This window comes from Electrophorus electricus, unplaced genomic scaffold (genome assembly GCF_013358815.1).
Source record: "Electrophorus electricus isolate fEleEle1 unplaced genomic scaffold, fEleEle1.pri S50, whole genome shotgun sequence".
In the NCBI taxonomy this organism is placed as follows: Eukaryota; Metazoa; Chordata; class Actinopteri; order Gymnotiformes; family Gymnotidae; genus Electrophorus; species Electrophorus electricus.
Genome location: NW_023336134.1, coordinates 182501 through 200000, shown reverse-complemented (window position 1 = coordinate 200000; position 17500 = coordinate 182501). Strand labels below are relative to the sequence as shown.

At 47.0% G+C, this 17500-nt stretch overlaps 2 protein-coding genes across 4 annotated transcripts in view; one reads left to right on the top strand and one right to left on the bottom strand.

Annotated features, from left to right (window-relative positions):
- Nucleotides 1-1801, top strand: part of LOC118240903 (cingulin) — a gene marked incomplete at its 5' end in the record, with an annotated part of 3774 nt that extends 1973 nt beyond the window's left edge. Inside the window, one exon of the mRNA XM_035523451.1 lies at nt 382-1801. Coding sequence (XP_035379344.1) covers nt 382-490 — 109 coding nt within the window. The remainder of the gene's footprint in view (nt 1-381) is intronic.
- Nucleotides 1802-5905: 4104 nt separating this feature from the next.
- Nucleotides 5906-17500, bottom strand: part of rab27b (RAB27B, member RAS oncogene family) — a 26791-nt gene continuing 15196 nt past the window's right edge. For 2 of the 3 annotated variants that reach the window (XM_027032281.2, XM_027032280.2), the window contains exons 2-6: nt 14334-14505; nt 12622-12707; nt 9081-9184; nt 8331-8454; nt 5906-7941 (exon numbers count right to left, since the gene is read on the bottom strand). In XM_027032281.2, the coding sequence (XP_026888082.2) occupies nt 7755-7941; nt 8331-8454; nt 9081-9184; nt 12622-12707; nt 14334-14505 (673 nt within the window). In that variant the 3' untranslated portion in view covers nt 5906-7754. The remainder of the gene's footprint in view (nt 7942-8330; nt 8455-9080; nt 9185-12621; nt 12708-14333; nt 14506-17500) is intronic. The other variant, XR_004775694.1, reaches the window with a different exon arrangement.

Sequence of the window (17500 nt, the reverse complement as noted above, 5' to 3'; positions counted from 1 at the left end):
ACACACACATAAATACGTCTGAACAAACAGCTGCTGGACCTGCAGCTGCTGGTCAAGTGAGACGCACGCACGCACACACACACACACACACACACACACACACACACACACATAAATACGTCTGAACAAACAGCTGCTGGACCTGCAGCTGCTGGTCAAGTGAGACGCACGCACGCACACACACACACACACACACACACACACATAAATACGTCTGAACAAACAGCTGCAGCTGCTGGTCAAGTGAGATGCACATACACACATACGCACGCATACATACACACAAACACGCACACACACACTTTTGTGTTTTGTATGGTGTTTTTCCAGGGGTTTGTTTTTAGGGTGTGTGTGGATATGTGTGTTTTCTCTGGTCTGTAGGATGAAGGAGTCGGTGAAGAGGAGGCAGACGCTGGACAGCCTCAAGCTGCATCTGAGTGAGGATGAAGACGAAGACTTTAAACCAACAACCATGATGACTAACAACTGAACACAAATGAAACTGTGTGTTACCCTGGAACCCTGGAACCCTAACCCTGACTCTTGTGCCCGGACTCTGGAACCCTAACCCTGACTCTTGTGCCCGGACTCTGGAACCCTAACCCTGACTCTTGTGCCCGGACTCTGGAACCCTAACCCTGACTCTTGTGCCCGGACTCTGGAACCTTGACTCTTCAACCAAAGAATGTATGACAACCAAAATACAAGCTACTCCACTGTGGCTGAGAGACTTCAGAGAGCACACAGGGTTACACATTAGAGAGGACTGGGGACTATGCTAATTTGTCTGTATGTGGGAATTCTGGGAGGTTAAACGGACAGTGATAGGAGCTGCGGAGATGTTCCACAGGGCTGAGAGGACACCAACATTGCTGCCAAACAGTGATCCCTCTCGGCCGGCACACCAAGCCACGTCACGTCAACTGTAAAGCCGTTGTGTGATTTTGACTTTTTCTTGATTTATCTGTCCATTACTTCCTGAAGGTGCAGTAAGAGTAATGTAAATAGTTTTGAAATCATTGTAATCATTATATTCTAGACCTAAATGTGAGAGTTGAGCGATAATACTGGAAACGGGAGCCTGTTAAGTTATTAGTTTAAGACTGTTGTCTTAAAGAGGGTTAGTTATTCAGTTCTGATCTGGACTTGCGCTGGGAATGAATTAAAAAACTAAAGGGTAGTGTGATAACATATACAAGGGGAAGCTTAACACACACACACACACACACACACACACACACACACACTGTACACTGCAAGTAAAGCACTGTCATCTTAAACACACATTAGTCTCAAACGCTAGCGCTGTGGTGCTGTGATAATAAAGCTTTATTCTGCAGCCATGTTTTCTGGTTCAGGTATCTGCCACCCTGAATGTTGGGACAGTTTTCTTATTGTAAATGTTTCTCTTTCTGCACAAACCAAAACCAGGTAAGGTTGGTGACCAGTGGAGTATTACACCTGTCAGCATGAGCTTTCATTCAGGCCAAAAACATGCTCTGGCCTGGGCCTCGAAAATGAGTCAGTATGTGCTAGTCTGTGCCTCTAAAATGAGTCAAATTGCTCTGGTCTGTGCCTCTAAATGAGTCAGTATGGTCAGATCTGTTTTTGTTCACTCTTATAAATCGGGTTCACCAGCACACAGCTCTAAATGTTCTTTTAAGGTAAAATCTGTTTCTTGTATTATGCTACAGCGATTGCCTTGATGTTGAAGATCAAAGGACTTTGCTACCTATCAGACCCGTAAAATATTTTTAAAACGTTCTCCTGCTTGTTTTAAGGACTACATGTAACACATACTGATGTAATGTAGACCCCTGTGCACTAGGTGGCAGTGTATACCAATAAAGGGCAGCACAACCAAACTGTTAACGGAGGAAACCCTGCTGCTGTTGGTCCAGATTGGAGCACCTCTAGAGGTGACATCATGATCAGGCAGGTGATGTCATGAGCAGGTGTTACTGAGAGTACCGGTCAGTTTTATAGTCTGTTAGTTTTCATGTTAAATCAATTCAATGGTTCAAACCATATTAACATTTGACATTTAAAGCAGCATTGTCATTTTGACCATCAAAAAGCAAACAGTATTTATGATGGTGATAATTATGATGGTGATTATTAAGTATGATTTTATGAAGGTGACTTACTTTTTTTCTGTAGGGTGCAGCTCATATGAGATATAAACTCAAATTGCTTTATAGTCCTCAAATGAACACGTTTATTCTCCACAGCATGTGTGTTTGGTTGCTCCCGGACCCTTGGAGTGAGTATCGTCTGTTTTTTCCGTTACGATCCTATTGTGTGAGCTTATCGATATGGTGGTGTGTGAGGAGTGTGTTCTTGGCCCTGATTACAAGTTAAGCATTGTTTACATGTCACTGGTCTCTGTTTATCACTCTAGTGAGAGTAAACACACAAACCTGGAGCCGCTCTCCCCAAGAACACGATGTATCCATAAACACTAAAGCATTTTAGCTCCCACTGCTCATCCCAAAGCGTATTAAAAAATTATCAAGTGCCCCCATACACACACTCGCACGTTTTTCTTCTCCTTTATTCATAAGGAACTTACTGAACACTTACAACATAATGTTCTCAAAGAAAACCAGATTTAAGGAAACCTGGTGTACCGTCACACATCATACCTGTTAAATTTGATTCTGTTAAATATGCTTTTTATGCATTAAAATACCTAAGAGGTCACGACTGTTACAAAGGACAGAGTGTCATTAGTCAACAGAGCTGCGCAGGCACAGAGTTGTTCAGTGTAAACTTTCAAAGCAGAACGTAAAGATGGAAAAGAAACATTTAAATCATGTGTTGGTCTTTTTTCTTTTCTCGTCTTGCGCTGTTTGATCATATTCCAAAAGAAACAATTGGTCCCAGGTTTATGACGCAGGAAAACAAAACTCCTGGGACAACTTTGTTCTTAAACAACATTTTAAAACAGCAGATCGGTTTAAAAAGGAACGTCCAGTGCCCATCCACTAGAAAGAGTTTTACCTCTAGAGTCTTACACTACGGGACCGAGTCAGCGTGTGTGAACGGTCACACCACAGGACCGAGTCTGTGTGTGTGTGAACAGTCACCACACAGGACCGAGTCTGTGTGTGTGTGTGTGTGTGTGTGTGTGTGTGTGTGAACAGTCACCACACAGGACCGAGTCTGTGTGTGTGTGTGTGTGTGTGTGTGTGAACAGTCACCACACAGGACCGAGTCTGTGTGTGTGTGTGTGTGTGTGTGTGTGTGTGAACAGTCACCACACAGGACCGAGTCAGCGTGTGTGTGTGTGTGTGTGTGTGAACAGTCACCACACAGGACCGAGTCAGTGTGTGTGAACGGTCACACCACAGGACCGAATCAGCGTGTGTGTGTGAACAGTCACCACACAGGACCGAGTCAGTGTGTGTGTGTGTGTGTGTGTGAACAGTCACCACACAGGACAGAGTCAGCGTGTGTGTGTGAACGGTCACACCACAGGACCGAGTCAGCGTGTGTGTGAACGGTCACACCACAGGACCGAGTCAGCGTGTGTGTGAACGGTCACACCACAGGACCGAGTCAGCGTGTGTGTGAACGGTCACACCACAGGACCGAGTCAGCGTGTGTGTGAACGGTCACACCACAGGACCGAGTCAGCGTGTGTCTGAACGGTCACCACACAGGACCGAGTCAGCGTGTGTGTGTCTGAACGGTCACCACACAGGACCGAGTCAGCGTGTGTGTGTCTGAACGGTCACCACACAGGACCGAGTCAGCGTGTGTGTGTGTGTCTGAACGGTCACCACACAGGACCGAGTCAGCGTGTGTGTGTGTGTGTCTGAACGGTCACCACACAGGACCGAGTCAGCGTGTGTGTGTCTGAACGGTCACCACACAGGACCGAGTCAGCGTGTGTGTGTGTGTCTGAACGGTCACCACACAGGACCGAGTCAGCGTGTGTGTGTCTGAACGGTCACCACACAGGACCGAGTCAGCGTGTGTGTGTCTGAACGGTCACCACACAGGACCGAGTCAGCGTGTGTGTGTCTGAACGGTCACCACACAGGACCGAGTCAGCGTGTGTGTGAACGGTCTCCACACAGGTCCGAGTCAGCGTGTGTGTGTGTGTGAATGGTCTCCACACAGGACCGTGTGTGTGTGTGTGTGTGTGTGTGTGTGTGTGGGAACAGTATGGCACAATACGACATGCTTGGCACAGAGGAGGATAAATGCATTTACTTAAAAAAAAAAAAAAAAAACCTTCCACAGAAAACTAAATCCCATTGACTGCTCGTGGATGATCAGTAATAATGTGGGTTACACCAGCAAGGGAAAATGTCCAGGGCTTCTCAAGACCACGCCGCTGCCGCCTCAGAAATTCTCAGGAATTCTTGGTGATGTCCAGCGTGTGTGAGCCTGTAGACGGTGTTCTAGAACCTGCAGGTGCTGTTCCAGAACTCCAGCAGGATGTTCTAGAACATGAGCAGCCTATCCCAGGACCCACAGAGACTTTTCTAGATCGCATGGGGGACTTTACTTCGGGGGGGGGGGGGGGGGGGGTGTTCTGGAGCATGCGGTTCCTATCTGATTCTCTAGTGTTCCCAGCACATGGGATTAGTGCTCCTCATGAATATTCACACTTCAGATTACAGGTCAAACGTTTCTAATGCCTCTGCTGCCCCTGCAAGCACAGGTCCGTGAGTCCTTGGTTATTTCCCTAAGCAGGATGTTAAACTGACCATTTCAAAACTAAAGTGAACTTGTGGCAGTTCCATGGCAGGATGAGTCAAGCTCAGTCTAAGCGACCCAAACCGTGTGGTGCTGGCTTCTTCTACATGGGGAAGCTTATTCTCTGATTTGTAATTTAAAGTATTTACATTTATCACTGGTCGTCTGGGCTCGGAGTTGGGCCGCCATGCAGGTGTGTCCGGGCCTCTCTCTGGGTCCCATCCCGGATCCGTGCCAGTGTGTCCGGGCGTCTATCTGGGTTCCGTCCAGTCTCCATGGCGGTGTGTCTGGGCCTCTATCTGGGTCTGTCTCACTCCTCTTCTCACTAAGACCATGACAGTTATCTGACGAGCTGGATCAGGGGAAATCCAGACCTGAGAAACCGCGTCCTTACAGCACACAAAAACGCGCTGGCCGGGACGTAACGTGCTGAGGCTGTCGAGCAGTGCTGTGATGTGATTGGCCGTGGAGCAGTGCTGGGATTGGATTGGCCATTGAGCAGTGCTGTGATGTGATTGGCCATGGAGCACTGCTGGGATATGACTGGCCGTGCTCGACGGGCTGAGCATCTAGGATAATTATGTTGGTTCAGTTATTGTAGTTGGCATAGTAGGTGTAATTGGCGTAGTTGGGTAAAAAGCATAGTTGGGGTAGTTAGGGTAGTTGGCATAGTTGGGGTAGTTGGCGTAGTTGGGGTAATTACTGTAATTGGGGCCCCTGAACATCCAGAGCCTGTAGCTTGTCAGTGCTTGTCAGGTGAAAGGTACCAGTGTCGCACCCACATTACGTAGGTGATCTTGCTGACTGCTTAGACTGGTTACCGCTAGAGGACGAGGTGAGCTCGCTGACTGGTTGCCGATAGAGAACGAGAAAAGCTCGCCGACTGGTTACAGCTAGAGGACGAGGTGAGCTCACTGACTGGTTAGACTGGTTACAGCTAGAGGTCGAGGTGAGCTCGCTGACTGGTTAGACTGGCTACAGCTAGAGGACGAGGTGAGCTCGCTGACTGGTTAGACTGGCTACAGCTAGAGGACGAGGTGAGCTCGCTGACTGGTTAGACTGGCTACAGCTAGAGGACGAGGTGAGCTCGCCGACTGGTTAGACTGGTTACAGCTAGAGGACGAGGTGAGCTCGCCGACTGGTTAGACTGGTTACAGCTAGAGGACGAGGTGAGCTCGCTCACTGGTTACAGCTAGAGGACGAGGTGAGCTCGCCGACTGGTTAGACTGGTTACAGCTGGAGGACAAGGTGAGCTCGCCGACTGGTTAGACTGGTTACAGCTGGAGGACAAGGTGAGCTCGCCGACTGGTTAGACTGGTTACAGCTGGAGGACGAGGTGAGCTCGCCGACTGGTTAGACTGGTTACAGCTGGAGGACGAGGTGAGCTCGCTGACTGGTTAGACTGGTTACAGCTGGAGGACGAGGTGAGCTCGCTGACTGGTAAGACTGGTTACAGCTAGAGGACGAGGTGAGCTCGCTGACTGGTTAGACTGGTTACAGCTAGAGGACGAGGTGAGCTCACTGACTGGTTAGACTGGTTACAGCTAGAGGACGAGGTGAGCTCACTGACTGGTTAGACTGGTTACCACTAGAGGACGAGGTGAGCTCGCTGACTGGTTAGACTGGTTACAGATAGAGGACGAGGTGAGCTCGCTGACTGGTTACAGCTAGAGGACGAGGTGAGCTCGCTGACTGGTTAGACTGGTTACAGATAGAGGACGAGGTGAGCTCGCTGACTGGTTACAGCTAGAGGACGAGGTGAGCTCGCTGACTGGTTACAGCTAGAGGACGAGGTGAGCTCGCCGACTGGTTAGACTGGTTACCACTAGAGGACGAGGTGAGCTCGCTGACTGGTTAGACTGGTTACAGATAGAGGACGAGGTGAGCTCGCTGACTGGTTACAGCTAGAGGACGAGGTGAGCTCGCTGTCTGGTTAGACTGGTTACAGATAGAGGACGAGGTGAACTCGCTGACTGGTTACAGCTAGAGGACGAGGTGAGCTCGCTGACTGGTTAGACTGGTTACCACTAGAGGACGAGGTGACCTCGCTGACTGGTTAGACTGGTTACCACTAGAGGACGAGGTGACCTCGCCGACTGGTTACCACTAGAGGACGAGGTGACCTCGCCGACTGGTTAGACTGGTTACCACTAGAGGACGAGGTGACCTCGCTGACTGGTTAGACTGGTTACCACTAGAGGACGAGGTGAGCTCGCTCCCCATTGGACTACCCAGGACACCACACACATTTCACAGACATACACACCAGTCTGTGTGAGGTAAGAATTAAGAAATTCAGGATTTACAAAGAAGGGTTTCTCTTCTGTGCACTCAGAGCTAATTGCATGCACACAGATTAAACCTGATCCTGGATTAGACAGACTATTTAAAATATTCCACCCCAAAAATGCTGAGCTAAACACTGACCAGGGGCCAGCTCAACACTGACCAGTGTGCATTCACTTAACAGACAAAGACTCATTTGAAATCAGGACTCAGGGGGGCGGGGTCCCCGCTGCCTGAGCAGGACTGGGTACGTTCCTGCGAGCAGGATGCTGGCCCTGCGCGTGTAAGCCATAACAAGGGTGCAAAGCTAATGGCGTTTTAATAAACTAGGTACACAGCACAGATAAATGTGATGCCTACAAACGTATGAAATCAAATGAAATTGAAATCAATATAACACACATCCAGGTTACCAAAAACAACCCAACACATTCATTTTGTAAAGGTGGATTGTACAGTATGTATAGAATCTAATCCATACATTTAAGATATGTTTAAGTTCTACAATTCTCCAAGATTGTTTACATGACTGAGTGTAAAGGGGGAAGGTGCCATGACCAGAGGAGATTAACCAGAGGGGACTGTGGAAATACTCCAGCGTGCACTGGAGGTCCTACAGAACCAGAGCCTGACCGGACCTGACCCTGCGCTCACCACATGTCAGCATGGACCAGGCCCAACCGCAAGTCTGCATCTGTCCACAGGAGGGAGCTGGAAGTGTATGCGTGTAAGTGGGGGGTTAGAAGGGCGGGGGTTTTCTAGCAGGCGCATTTCTTCTGGCTGGCGGGGGCGGAGTCAAGCTGGGCGGTGCTGGCAGCATTCTGGGTGTCGGGGGTGGGCTTTTCCACACACTGCTCCATCCTCTTCATCACCAGGTCCAGCAGTGTGACTACCACCCTATCCACCTGCACACCTGTGGCTGCACTCGTCTCAAAGTAGGGGATTCTGGGAAGGGCAGAAGAGCCAACTGGCAGTAAGAAGGGTTTAGTCCCAAACAGAGCCAGGTATAGTCCCGAACAGAACAGGGTTTAGTCCTGAACACAGCCAGGTATAGCCCCAAACAGAACAGTCCCGAACAGAGCCAGGTATAGTCCCGAGCAGAACAGGGTTTAGTCCCGAGCAGAGCCGGCTTCAGTCCTTAGCTGTTTGAAGCTACAGACCAACCCTAACTAATCCCAGAGCTCAAAAACAAACCACATTTTCAGACAGATTAAGGCTAAAAAACATTGTGTGTTATATTTCATGTGTGAATGTGTTATATTTTATTATGAGATTTAAGATGGAGTGTGTGTGTACGAGTGTGTGTGAGTGTGTGTGTGTGCGTGTGGTCTCACCCATATCTCTCTGCCAGTTCCTTTGCCTGTCTCTCCTGTACCTCTCTCTGGTCTGCCAGATCCGCCTTGTTGCCGACAAGAACGATGTCAGGATTTTCACAGTATGCATTAGCCTGCAGCTGACCTGAGCCAATCAGAGCAATTCACCAATCAGACTGTCAGAATTAAGCCAGCCCACCAATCTCTTTGATTAACACGCCTCCTCTCTCCCCTCTGCAGAACAGAGCTGGACTAATTCTAACCCCAACCCTAACCCTAACTCTAAACCCCAACCCTAACCCTAACTCTAACCCTACACCAACTCTAACCCTACACTAATCCTAACCCTAAATCTAACCCTAAACTAATCCCAACCCTAACCCTACACTAATCCTAACCCTAACCCCAACCCTACACTAACCCTATCCCTAGCCCTACACTAACTCTAACCCCAACCCTACACTCACCCTACACTAACCCTAACCCTAGCCCTACACTAACTCTAACTCTAACCCTAACCCTAACACTAACCCTAACGTAACCAGTGTGTGTATAATGGCAGCTCTAGTCCAGTCTGCTCTAGCTGAACAGAACGGAACGCTGTGAAAACACTTTCCTCAGAGTTTCGTATTTTGTGTTAACTGAGAAGTTATAAATGTACAAAAATGTTATTTCTCCAAAATAAATAAAGAAATAAATGTAACTGATATTTTAATTTTTTGTTTATTAATCAAATGAAGTCTGGTGTTTTGAGAGTGAAATGTCACTCACTCATCCAGTTGCGCACATTGAGGAAACTCTGCTGGCTGGTGAGGTCAAACATGAGCAGAAATCCCATCGCGTCTCGGAAAAACGCCGTCGTCAGGCTCCGGAACCTGGTGTCATGATGACAAGAACGATGACGTCATCAGCCGTGTTTGAAGTGGCTCATGGTCCCTCCTTCTCTGAGCACACACCTACTGCCCTACCGCCCTAATACCCTGGTACCCTACTGCCCTACTGCCCTACTACTCTACTGTCCCACTACCCTACTACCCTACCGCCCTAATACCTCGGTACCCTACTGCCCTACTACCCTACTTCCCCACTACCTACTGCCCTACTACTCTACTGCCCTACTGCCCTACCACCCTAATACCCCGGTACCCTACTGACCTACTGCCCTACTACTCTACTGCCTACTGCCCCACTACCCTACTGCCCTACTACACTACTGCCCTATTACTCTACTGTCCTACTAACCTACTGCCCTACTATCCTACTGCCCTAATACCCAACTGCCCTACTACCCCACTACACTACTGCTCTGCTACCTTACTAACCTACTGCCCCACTGTCCCACTACCCCACTAGCCTACTGCCCTAATACCCCGGTACCCTACTGACCTACTACCCTACTACCCCACTACCTACTGCCCTACTACCCTACTGTCCCACTACCCCACTAGCCTACTGCCCTAGTGCTCTAATACCCTGGTACCCCACTACCCTACTGCCCTGCTACCTTACTGCCCTACTGCCCTGCGACCCTACTTATCTTACCCTATCCTGAGCCTATTATCCTACCCTAATTGTGACTGGAACACCGTATGACACACATCGCATGTGTAACATGCACAGGTGGGAGACAGACGCAAATGCAGAGAGAATTTAATCAAACTAAACGCATCTACAAACCAAACCAAATAAGCCACATGTGAGGAGACTCGGAACAATTTGGAGGGAAACTACAAAGGAGAGCAGGACAAACAAGATCCGAAAAGAATGTCAAAGAGCACACAAAGAACGCAAAATAACCGGCAAACCAGGTAACAAAACACAGGAGAAATGCACTGACCATCTAGAACAGACAAAATCAGAATCCAATAAGGGGATGGAGAACTTTATATCCGTCTATATAAGTTTCTAGCACTTATCATTGTTTAAGATAGACCTTGTGTATTTAGTACTTCTAGGTATCAGCATTCATCCCTGTATTCTACAGTATTCTAGTTCATTGGTATGTTGGACTCTAACCTACTGTACTGTGCTAGGATGTATTCTGTGAGTAAATGACAAAGAACTTTTGTAAGTCGCTCTGGATAAGAGTGTCTGCTAAATGCCATAAATGTAAATGTAAATGTAAATGTAACTAAACAAAGAGGCGGAGAAAACCAAAACTAGGAAGGACATGTAACAAAGACCAAAACAAAACAAAACAAAACACAAAGCATCACCATGGGAACTGGAATGCCAAGGAGGGACTGATTGTGACAGTATGACACACGTGTAACACACATGGTAAGCTGGGCTGAGGGGTCAGTGGTGTCGGGTTGTCATACTTCTGAAGAACAGCAGGTATTTTTGCTAACATGAGCTGAGGTGATTCCTTTGCGTAACCTCCATTCCCACAAATTCAATGCTACAAACATTTTATTATGTTCAGGAAAATATGCAAACTCATTCTGATCTTCAGATATGCATGTCTGTGACTCACCTCAGGTAAGTGTTTGTGGAGGTTAGGCTGTGTTGGTGACTCACATCATGGAAGTGTTGGTGAAAGTTAGATTATGTGTGTGCCTCACCAAAGGGAAATGTTGGTGACGGTTTGTCTGTGTCTGTGACTCAACTCAGGTAAGTGTTGGTGAAGGTTAGACTGTGTCTGTGACTCAACTCAGGTAAGTGTTGGTGAAGGTTAGACTGTGTCTGTGACTCAACTCAGGTAAGTGTTGGTGAAGGTTAGACTGTGTCTGTGACTCAACTCAGGTAAGTGTTGGTGAAGGTTAGACTGTGTCTGTGACTCAACTCAGGTAAGTGTTGGTGAAGGTTAGACTGTGTCTGTGACTCAACTCAGGTAAGTGTTGGTGAAGGTTAGACTGTGTCTGTGACTCAACTCAGGTAAGTGTTGGTGAAGGTTAGACTGTGTCTGTGACTCAACTCAGATAAGTGTTGGTGAAGGTTTGTCTGTGTCTGTGACTCAACTCAGGTAAGTGTTGGTGAAGGTTAGACTGTGTCTGTGACTCAACTCAGGTAAGTGTTGGTGAAGGTTAGACTGTGTCTGTGACTCACCTCAGATAAGTGTTGGTGAAGGTTAGACTGTGTCTGTGACTCAACTCAGGTAAATATTGTGACGGTTAGACTGCGTCTGAGCCTCAACTCAGGTAAATGTTGTGAAGGTTAGACTGTGTCTGCATCTGAGCCTCAACTCAGGTAAGTGTTGGTAAAGGTTAGACTGTCTGACTCAACTCAGGAAAATGTGGGTGAAGGTTTCACTATGTTTGTGCCTCTCAGGTAAGTGTTACTGACTGTGTCAGAGACTCATCTCAGGTAAGTATTCGTGAAATTTACGCTGTGTCTGTGCCTCACCTCAAGTAAGTGTTGGTGAAGGTTAGATTGTGTCTGTGACTCACCTCAGATAAGTGTTGGTGAAGGTTAGACTGCATCTGTAACTCACCTCAGGTAAGTGGTGGTGAAGGTTAGACTGTGTGCCTTTCAGATAAGTGTTGGTGAATGTTTGGCTTTGTGCCTCACCTCAGGCAAGTGTTGGTGAAGGTTAGACTATGTCTGTGACTCAACTCACGTAATTGGTGGTGAATGTTAGACTATGTCTGTGCCTCACCTCAGGTAAGTGTTGGTGAAGGTTAGACTGTGTCTGTGACTCATCTCACATAATTGGTGGTGAAGGTTAGACTGTGTCTGTGACTCACCTCAGGTAAGTGTTGGTGGATATGGTGTGTCTGTAACTCCCCTCAGGTAAGTGTTGGCAAAGGTTAGACTATCTGTGACTCCCCTCAGGTAAGTGTTGGCAAAGGTTAGACTATCTGTGACTCCCCTCAGGTAAGTGTTGGCAAAGGTTAGACTATCTGTGACTCCCCTCAGGTAAGTGTTGGCAAAGGTTAGACTATCTGTGACTCACCCCAGGTAAGGTATGTCTGTACCTCTCAGGTAAAGGAATAAAGGAATGCAATGTTTTGTTTTCGTTCTTAACAGCATCCTGATAATCTATTTGTTTCCTACCAACCACAAACAATGTGATCAGTTGAGATGACCAGAGATCACAGAGCTTCAGGCTCTGCTCCCATGACCCAGTCTGAGTAACCCAGCATGACATTATCGTCATGGTTACAGCCCCCCAGCTCGGCAGGCGTGACATTATCGTCATGGTTACAGCCCCCCAGCTCTGCAGGCGTGACATTATCGTCATGGTTACAGCCCCCCAGCTCTGCAGGTGTGACATTATCGTCATGGTTACACACCCCCTCTCCCGCAGCTCTGCAGATGTGACATTATCGTCATGGTGACCAGGTGTGAGAATATCATCATGGTGAGGTACCTCTCCTGTCCTGCTGTGTCCCACAGCTGCAGATGAACTTTGAATGTCTTCCCCCTGCTTCCATTTGGGCTGTTAGTGCTGTACACCTGGAGTACACACATACACGTACACACACATACACACACACATGTACACGTATACACACACGCACATACACGTACACACATGTACACGTACACACACGCACATGCGTACACACACACACACACACGCACATAAACGTATACACACGTATGTACACATATACACATACACGCACATACACACACGCATACACGTACACACACACGCATACACGTACACACACACGCATACACGTACACACACACACACATGTACACGTACACACACGCATACACACACGCACGTACACACACACACGTACATGTACACACACACACGTACACGTACACACACACACGTACATGTACACACACACACACGTACATGTACACACACACACACACGTACATGTACACACACGTACATGTATACACACGTACACACACACGCACGTACACACACACACGTACATGTATACACACGTACACACACACGTACATGTATACACACGTACACACACGTACATGTATACACACGTACATGTACACACACGTACATGTACACACACGTACACACACACGTACATGTACACACACGTACACACACACGTACACGTACACACACACACACGTACATGTATACACACGCACACACACGCACACACACACACACACACGTACACACGCATGCATACACACATACACAAACTGAGTTTAAAAGGCCACCTTTCAATCATGACAAGAGCATTAAATGTGTAATACAATTAAAGCCTAATTACCATCTAATTAACACCAAATTGTAACCTAAAACACAAACACCTAATTTTTATTTATTTATTTAAAATTTTATTATTATTTTTTTTATAGTATTCAAGTTCATTGGTATGTTGGACTCTAACCTACTGTACTGTACTAGGATATTCTACGAGTAAACGACAAAGCACTTTGTACGTCGCTCTGGATAAGATCGTCTGCTAAATGTCCTAAATGTAAATGTAATTATCATTACCATTGTTTGTTTGTTTGTGTGTGTGTGTGCTACAACACGCACCGCTACAGGCAAATACTTCATTAGTATTAAGACATGTGCTTTTAAAAATATTCACAGCAGTACAGAGCACACACACACTCACACAGACACACACATATATACACACACTTTATATTACCTTTATATGTTCTCATAATACACACAAACACAATATCTGAGCTGTGTACAGTAGTCAGCATTGACACACAGGGAGTTTGCAGCACTTCCTGCCCCTGGTACATGACTCATTTGAGCTCAGTGTTCTGGTCAGAGTAGTGCATCTCTCTCTCTCTCTCTCTCTGTCTCTGTCTCTCTCTCTCTCTCTATAATGTGTCATGTAAATCTCCACCACTTCCTTAAGGGACCTGGGAGAACAGAAACTCCAGTGGGCAGTTATACTACCAGCGAGAAAGTGAGGAACTAGAGTGTGTGTCTGTGTGCATGGAGCGTACGTGTGTGTACTTCTCTGTAGCTTTTATGATCAACTGTTGCAACATTTCCCACACAATCTCCCTCAACACACACATACACACCCCTTTATGGTGTTAACTTATGAGTCACTTGACGGAAAGCTGTGTTCACTAAAGGCCAGTGGAAGGTCGAACGTTAACCCAACTGACCACTCTCTTTTCCCGGAAGTCGATTCCCACAGTGGTGATGAACTTGGGGTTGAACTTGTTGTCTGTGTAGCGGTACAGGAAGGTGGTCTTGCCCACTCCAGAGTCCCCCAGAGTCAGGAGCTTGATCAGATAGTCGTAGTCTCCATCAGTCATAGTGCTGACAGCGCGTAACCTGCAGAAACACCACCCAAACAATTACTGCCAGGGTAGAACAACCCGTCGCAGGAGCTACAGCTGTGGTGTTGGTTAGATGTGAAATCTGGGGAGTTTCTGTCCCCACCCACGGGTCTCCAAGACTTTGGTTACTGGCACACACACATTAAAAGTCAAAAAGCATTTCTAACCTTGTGCAGATCAGGACTGAGAAAACAAACTCTGTTTAGTAGCACACCAGCATAGACATTCATCACAGGGCTGACAACCAACAGAACACCACAGGGGTGTCTGGACAGGAGTGGAGTGTGTGGACAGGCACACTGGAGTGTGTGGACAGGAGTGGGGTGTGTGGAGGTTTTTATGTTATGTGGGTGCTTCTTGCTTCTGCCACAATTTCTGAGCAGCAGGAAAGGGGGAGGAGCTTATGGGTCTAGACCTGCAGACAGCCAATCAGCTCAAAGAAAAGCTCAAAAACAAGGATGGATTTTGGCCTATGGCTGTGCCCCAGCAGACTCAGTCACCCCGACCTCAAAGGTCATAAGAAGGGTGGGTAGGAGAACCAGGATATTCTCCTGCTGTGTGTGAGTGTGTGTGTGAACCGCTCCACACACATATGTGCTCACATTTAGACATGCTTTGTGTGCTGAAATGCAGATTGTTTTAATCCAAATGCTTGTCTAGCAACAGCACCCAGATCCACCACACGGGAAGCTGCTCCTATCAGACGCTGCACTGCTGGTGCACAAAGAGTATGACAGGGTTCCGGTATTCAGGTACATCAAATTTTCATAAGTGAAAGAGGCCCATAAAAGACTAAAGACGTCAGTTACTAAAAATGAAAATCCCAAATGGAGCCACAACGTCAGAGAAAAAGCTGAAGAAGAAAGCAGAAAAGTCATGTTATAACATCTTAATCCACAAAATCCCATAACACAATCCGCAAAATCCCATAACATAATCCGCAAAATCCCATAACATAATCCACAAAATCCCATAACAATCCAGTAAACTCCACCACACCAGACATTGCTCCTGGCCTGGATGAAGACTGTCCCACCCAATCACATATCTCCCATTCCCATTCAGATATATGACATAAAACTCCATCTGATCTGCTCCCATTCACAGCATCTTCGTGGAAACACTTATATCAGTCTCTGTTGCCACAGAAACAGGAGGCAGTGTTGGTTGCTGGGCATGTGTGCTGTGTGAGGAGAGCCTCAGTTCTACAACTGATAATTTCCAGCAATACCAACCCTTCAGTTGGAACTACATCTCAGGGATTGTGATATGATTATCTAACTCTAACCCCAACCCTAACTCTAACCCCAACCCTAACTCTAACTCTAACCCTAACCCTAACTCTAACTCTAACCCCAACCCTAACTCTAACCCTAACTCTAACCCTAACTCTAACCCTAACCCTAACCCCAACCCTAACCCCAACCCTAACCCCAACCCTAACTCCAACCCCAATCCTAACCCTAACTCTAACCCCAATCCTAACCCTAACTCTAACTCTAACCCCAACCCCAACCCTAACTCTAACTCCAACCCTAACTCCAACCCTAACTCCAACCCTAACTCCAACCCTAACTCCAACCCTAACTCCAACCCTAACTCCAACCCTAACTCCAACCCTAACTCCAACCCTAACCCCAACCCTAACTCCAACCCTAACCCCAATCCCAACCCTAACCCCAATCCCAACCCTAACTCCAACCCTAACTAACTCTAACCCTAACCCTAACTCTAACTCTAACCCCAACCCCAACCCTAACTCTAACCCTAACTCTAACCCTAACTCTAACCCTAACCCTAACTCTAACCCTAACTCTAACCCTAACCCCAACCCTAACCCCAACCCTAACTCCAACCCCAATCCTAACCCTAACTCTAACCCCAATCCTAACCCTAACTCTAACTCTAACCCTAACCCCAACCCCAACCCTAACTCTAACTCCAACCCTAACTCCAACCCTAACCCCAACCCTAACTCTAACCCCAATCCTAACTCCAACCCTAACCCCAACCCTAACCCCAATCCCAACCCTAACCCCAACCCTAACTCCAACCCTAACCCTAACCCTAACCCTAACCCTAACCCTAACTCCAACCCTAACTAACTCTAACCCTAAATCTAATCCTAACCCAACTCTGACAAAAGGTTACAGGTAGATATAAAACCAGCAGGTTAGGGTTACATTTATATATAATAGATATAGATTAGATGTAAATATATTAGATGTAGATGTATTAGATGTAGATGTAATAGCTGTATTAAATGTAGATGTATTAGATGTAGATGTAGATATAATAGATGTAGATGTAATAGATGCATTAAATGTGTATGTATTAGCAAACACAGTACCAGACCATTTGAAGAATTTAAAGTGTTAAGACCAATAACCTTCCCCTCACTGAAATACGGCCTGCATGCAGACACTCTGTCTCACACACACACACACACACACACTCAACCTCAGTAGGGAAAAAGTTATCAACAGGCAGAGCCTCTGTGTGAGATCGATGTTACACAGGGACCAAGCCACGAGAGGAAACCCCATGCAGCACATAAGCAACGAAAGCTCAGAGATCATCCGCATTATGCAAATGAGGACATGTCAGATAGGAGGGATTATGCAAATGAGATTAGGCTACCTGTACTCCAGCAGCTTCACTGTTAATGATGGTCAATGTTAATGACAATGGAAACACACACACACACACTAAGGACAATGGACACACACACACACACACACACACACACACACACACACACTAATGACAATGGACACACACACACACACACTAAGGACAATGGGGGCACACACACACACACACACACTAATGACAATGGACACACACACACACACTAAGGACAATGGGCACACACACACACACTAAGGACAATGGGCACACACACACACACACACACTAAGGACAATGGACACACACACACTAAAGACAATGGGCACACACACACACACACACACACACACACACACACA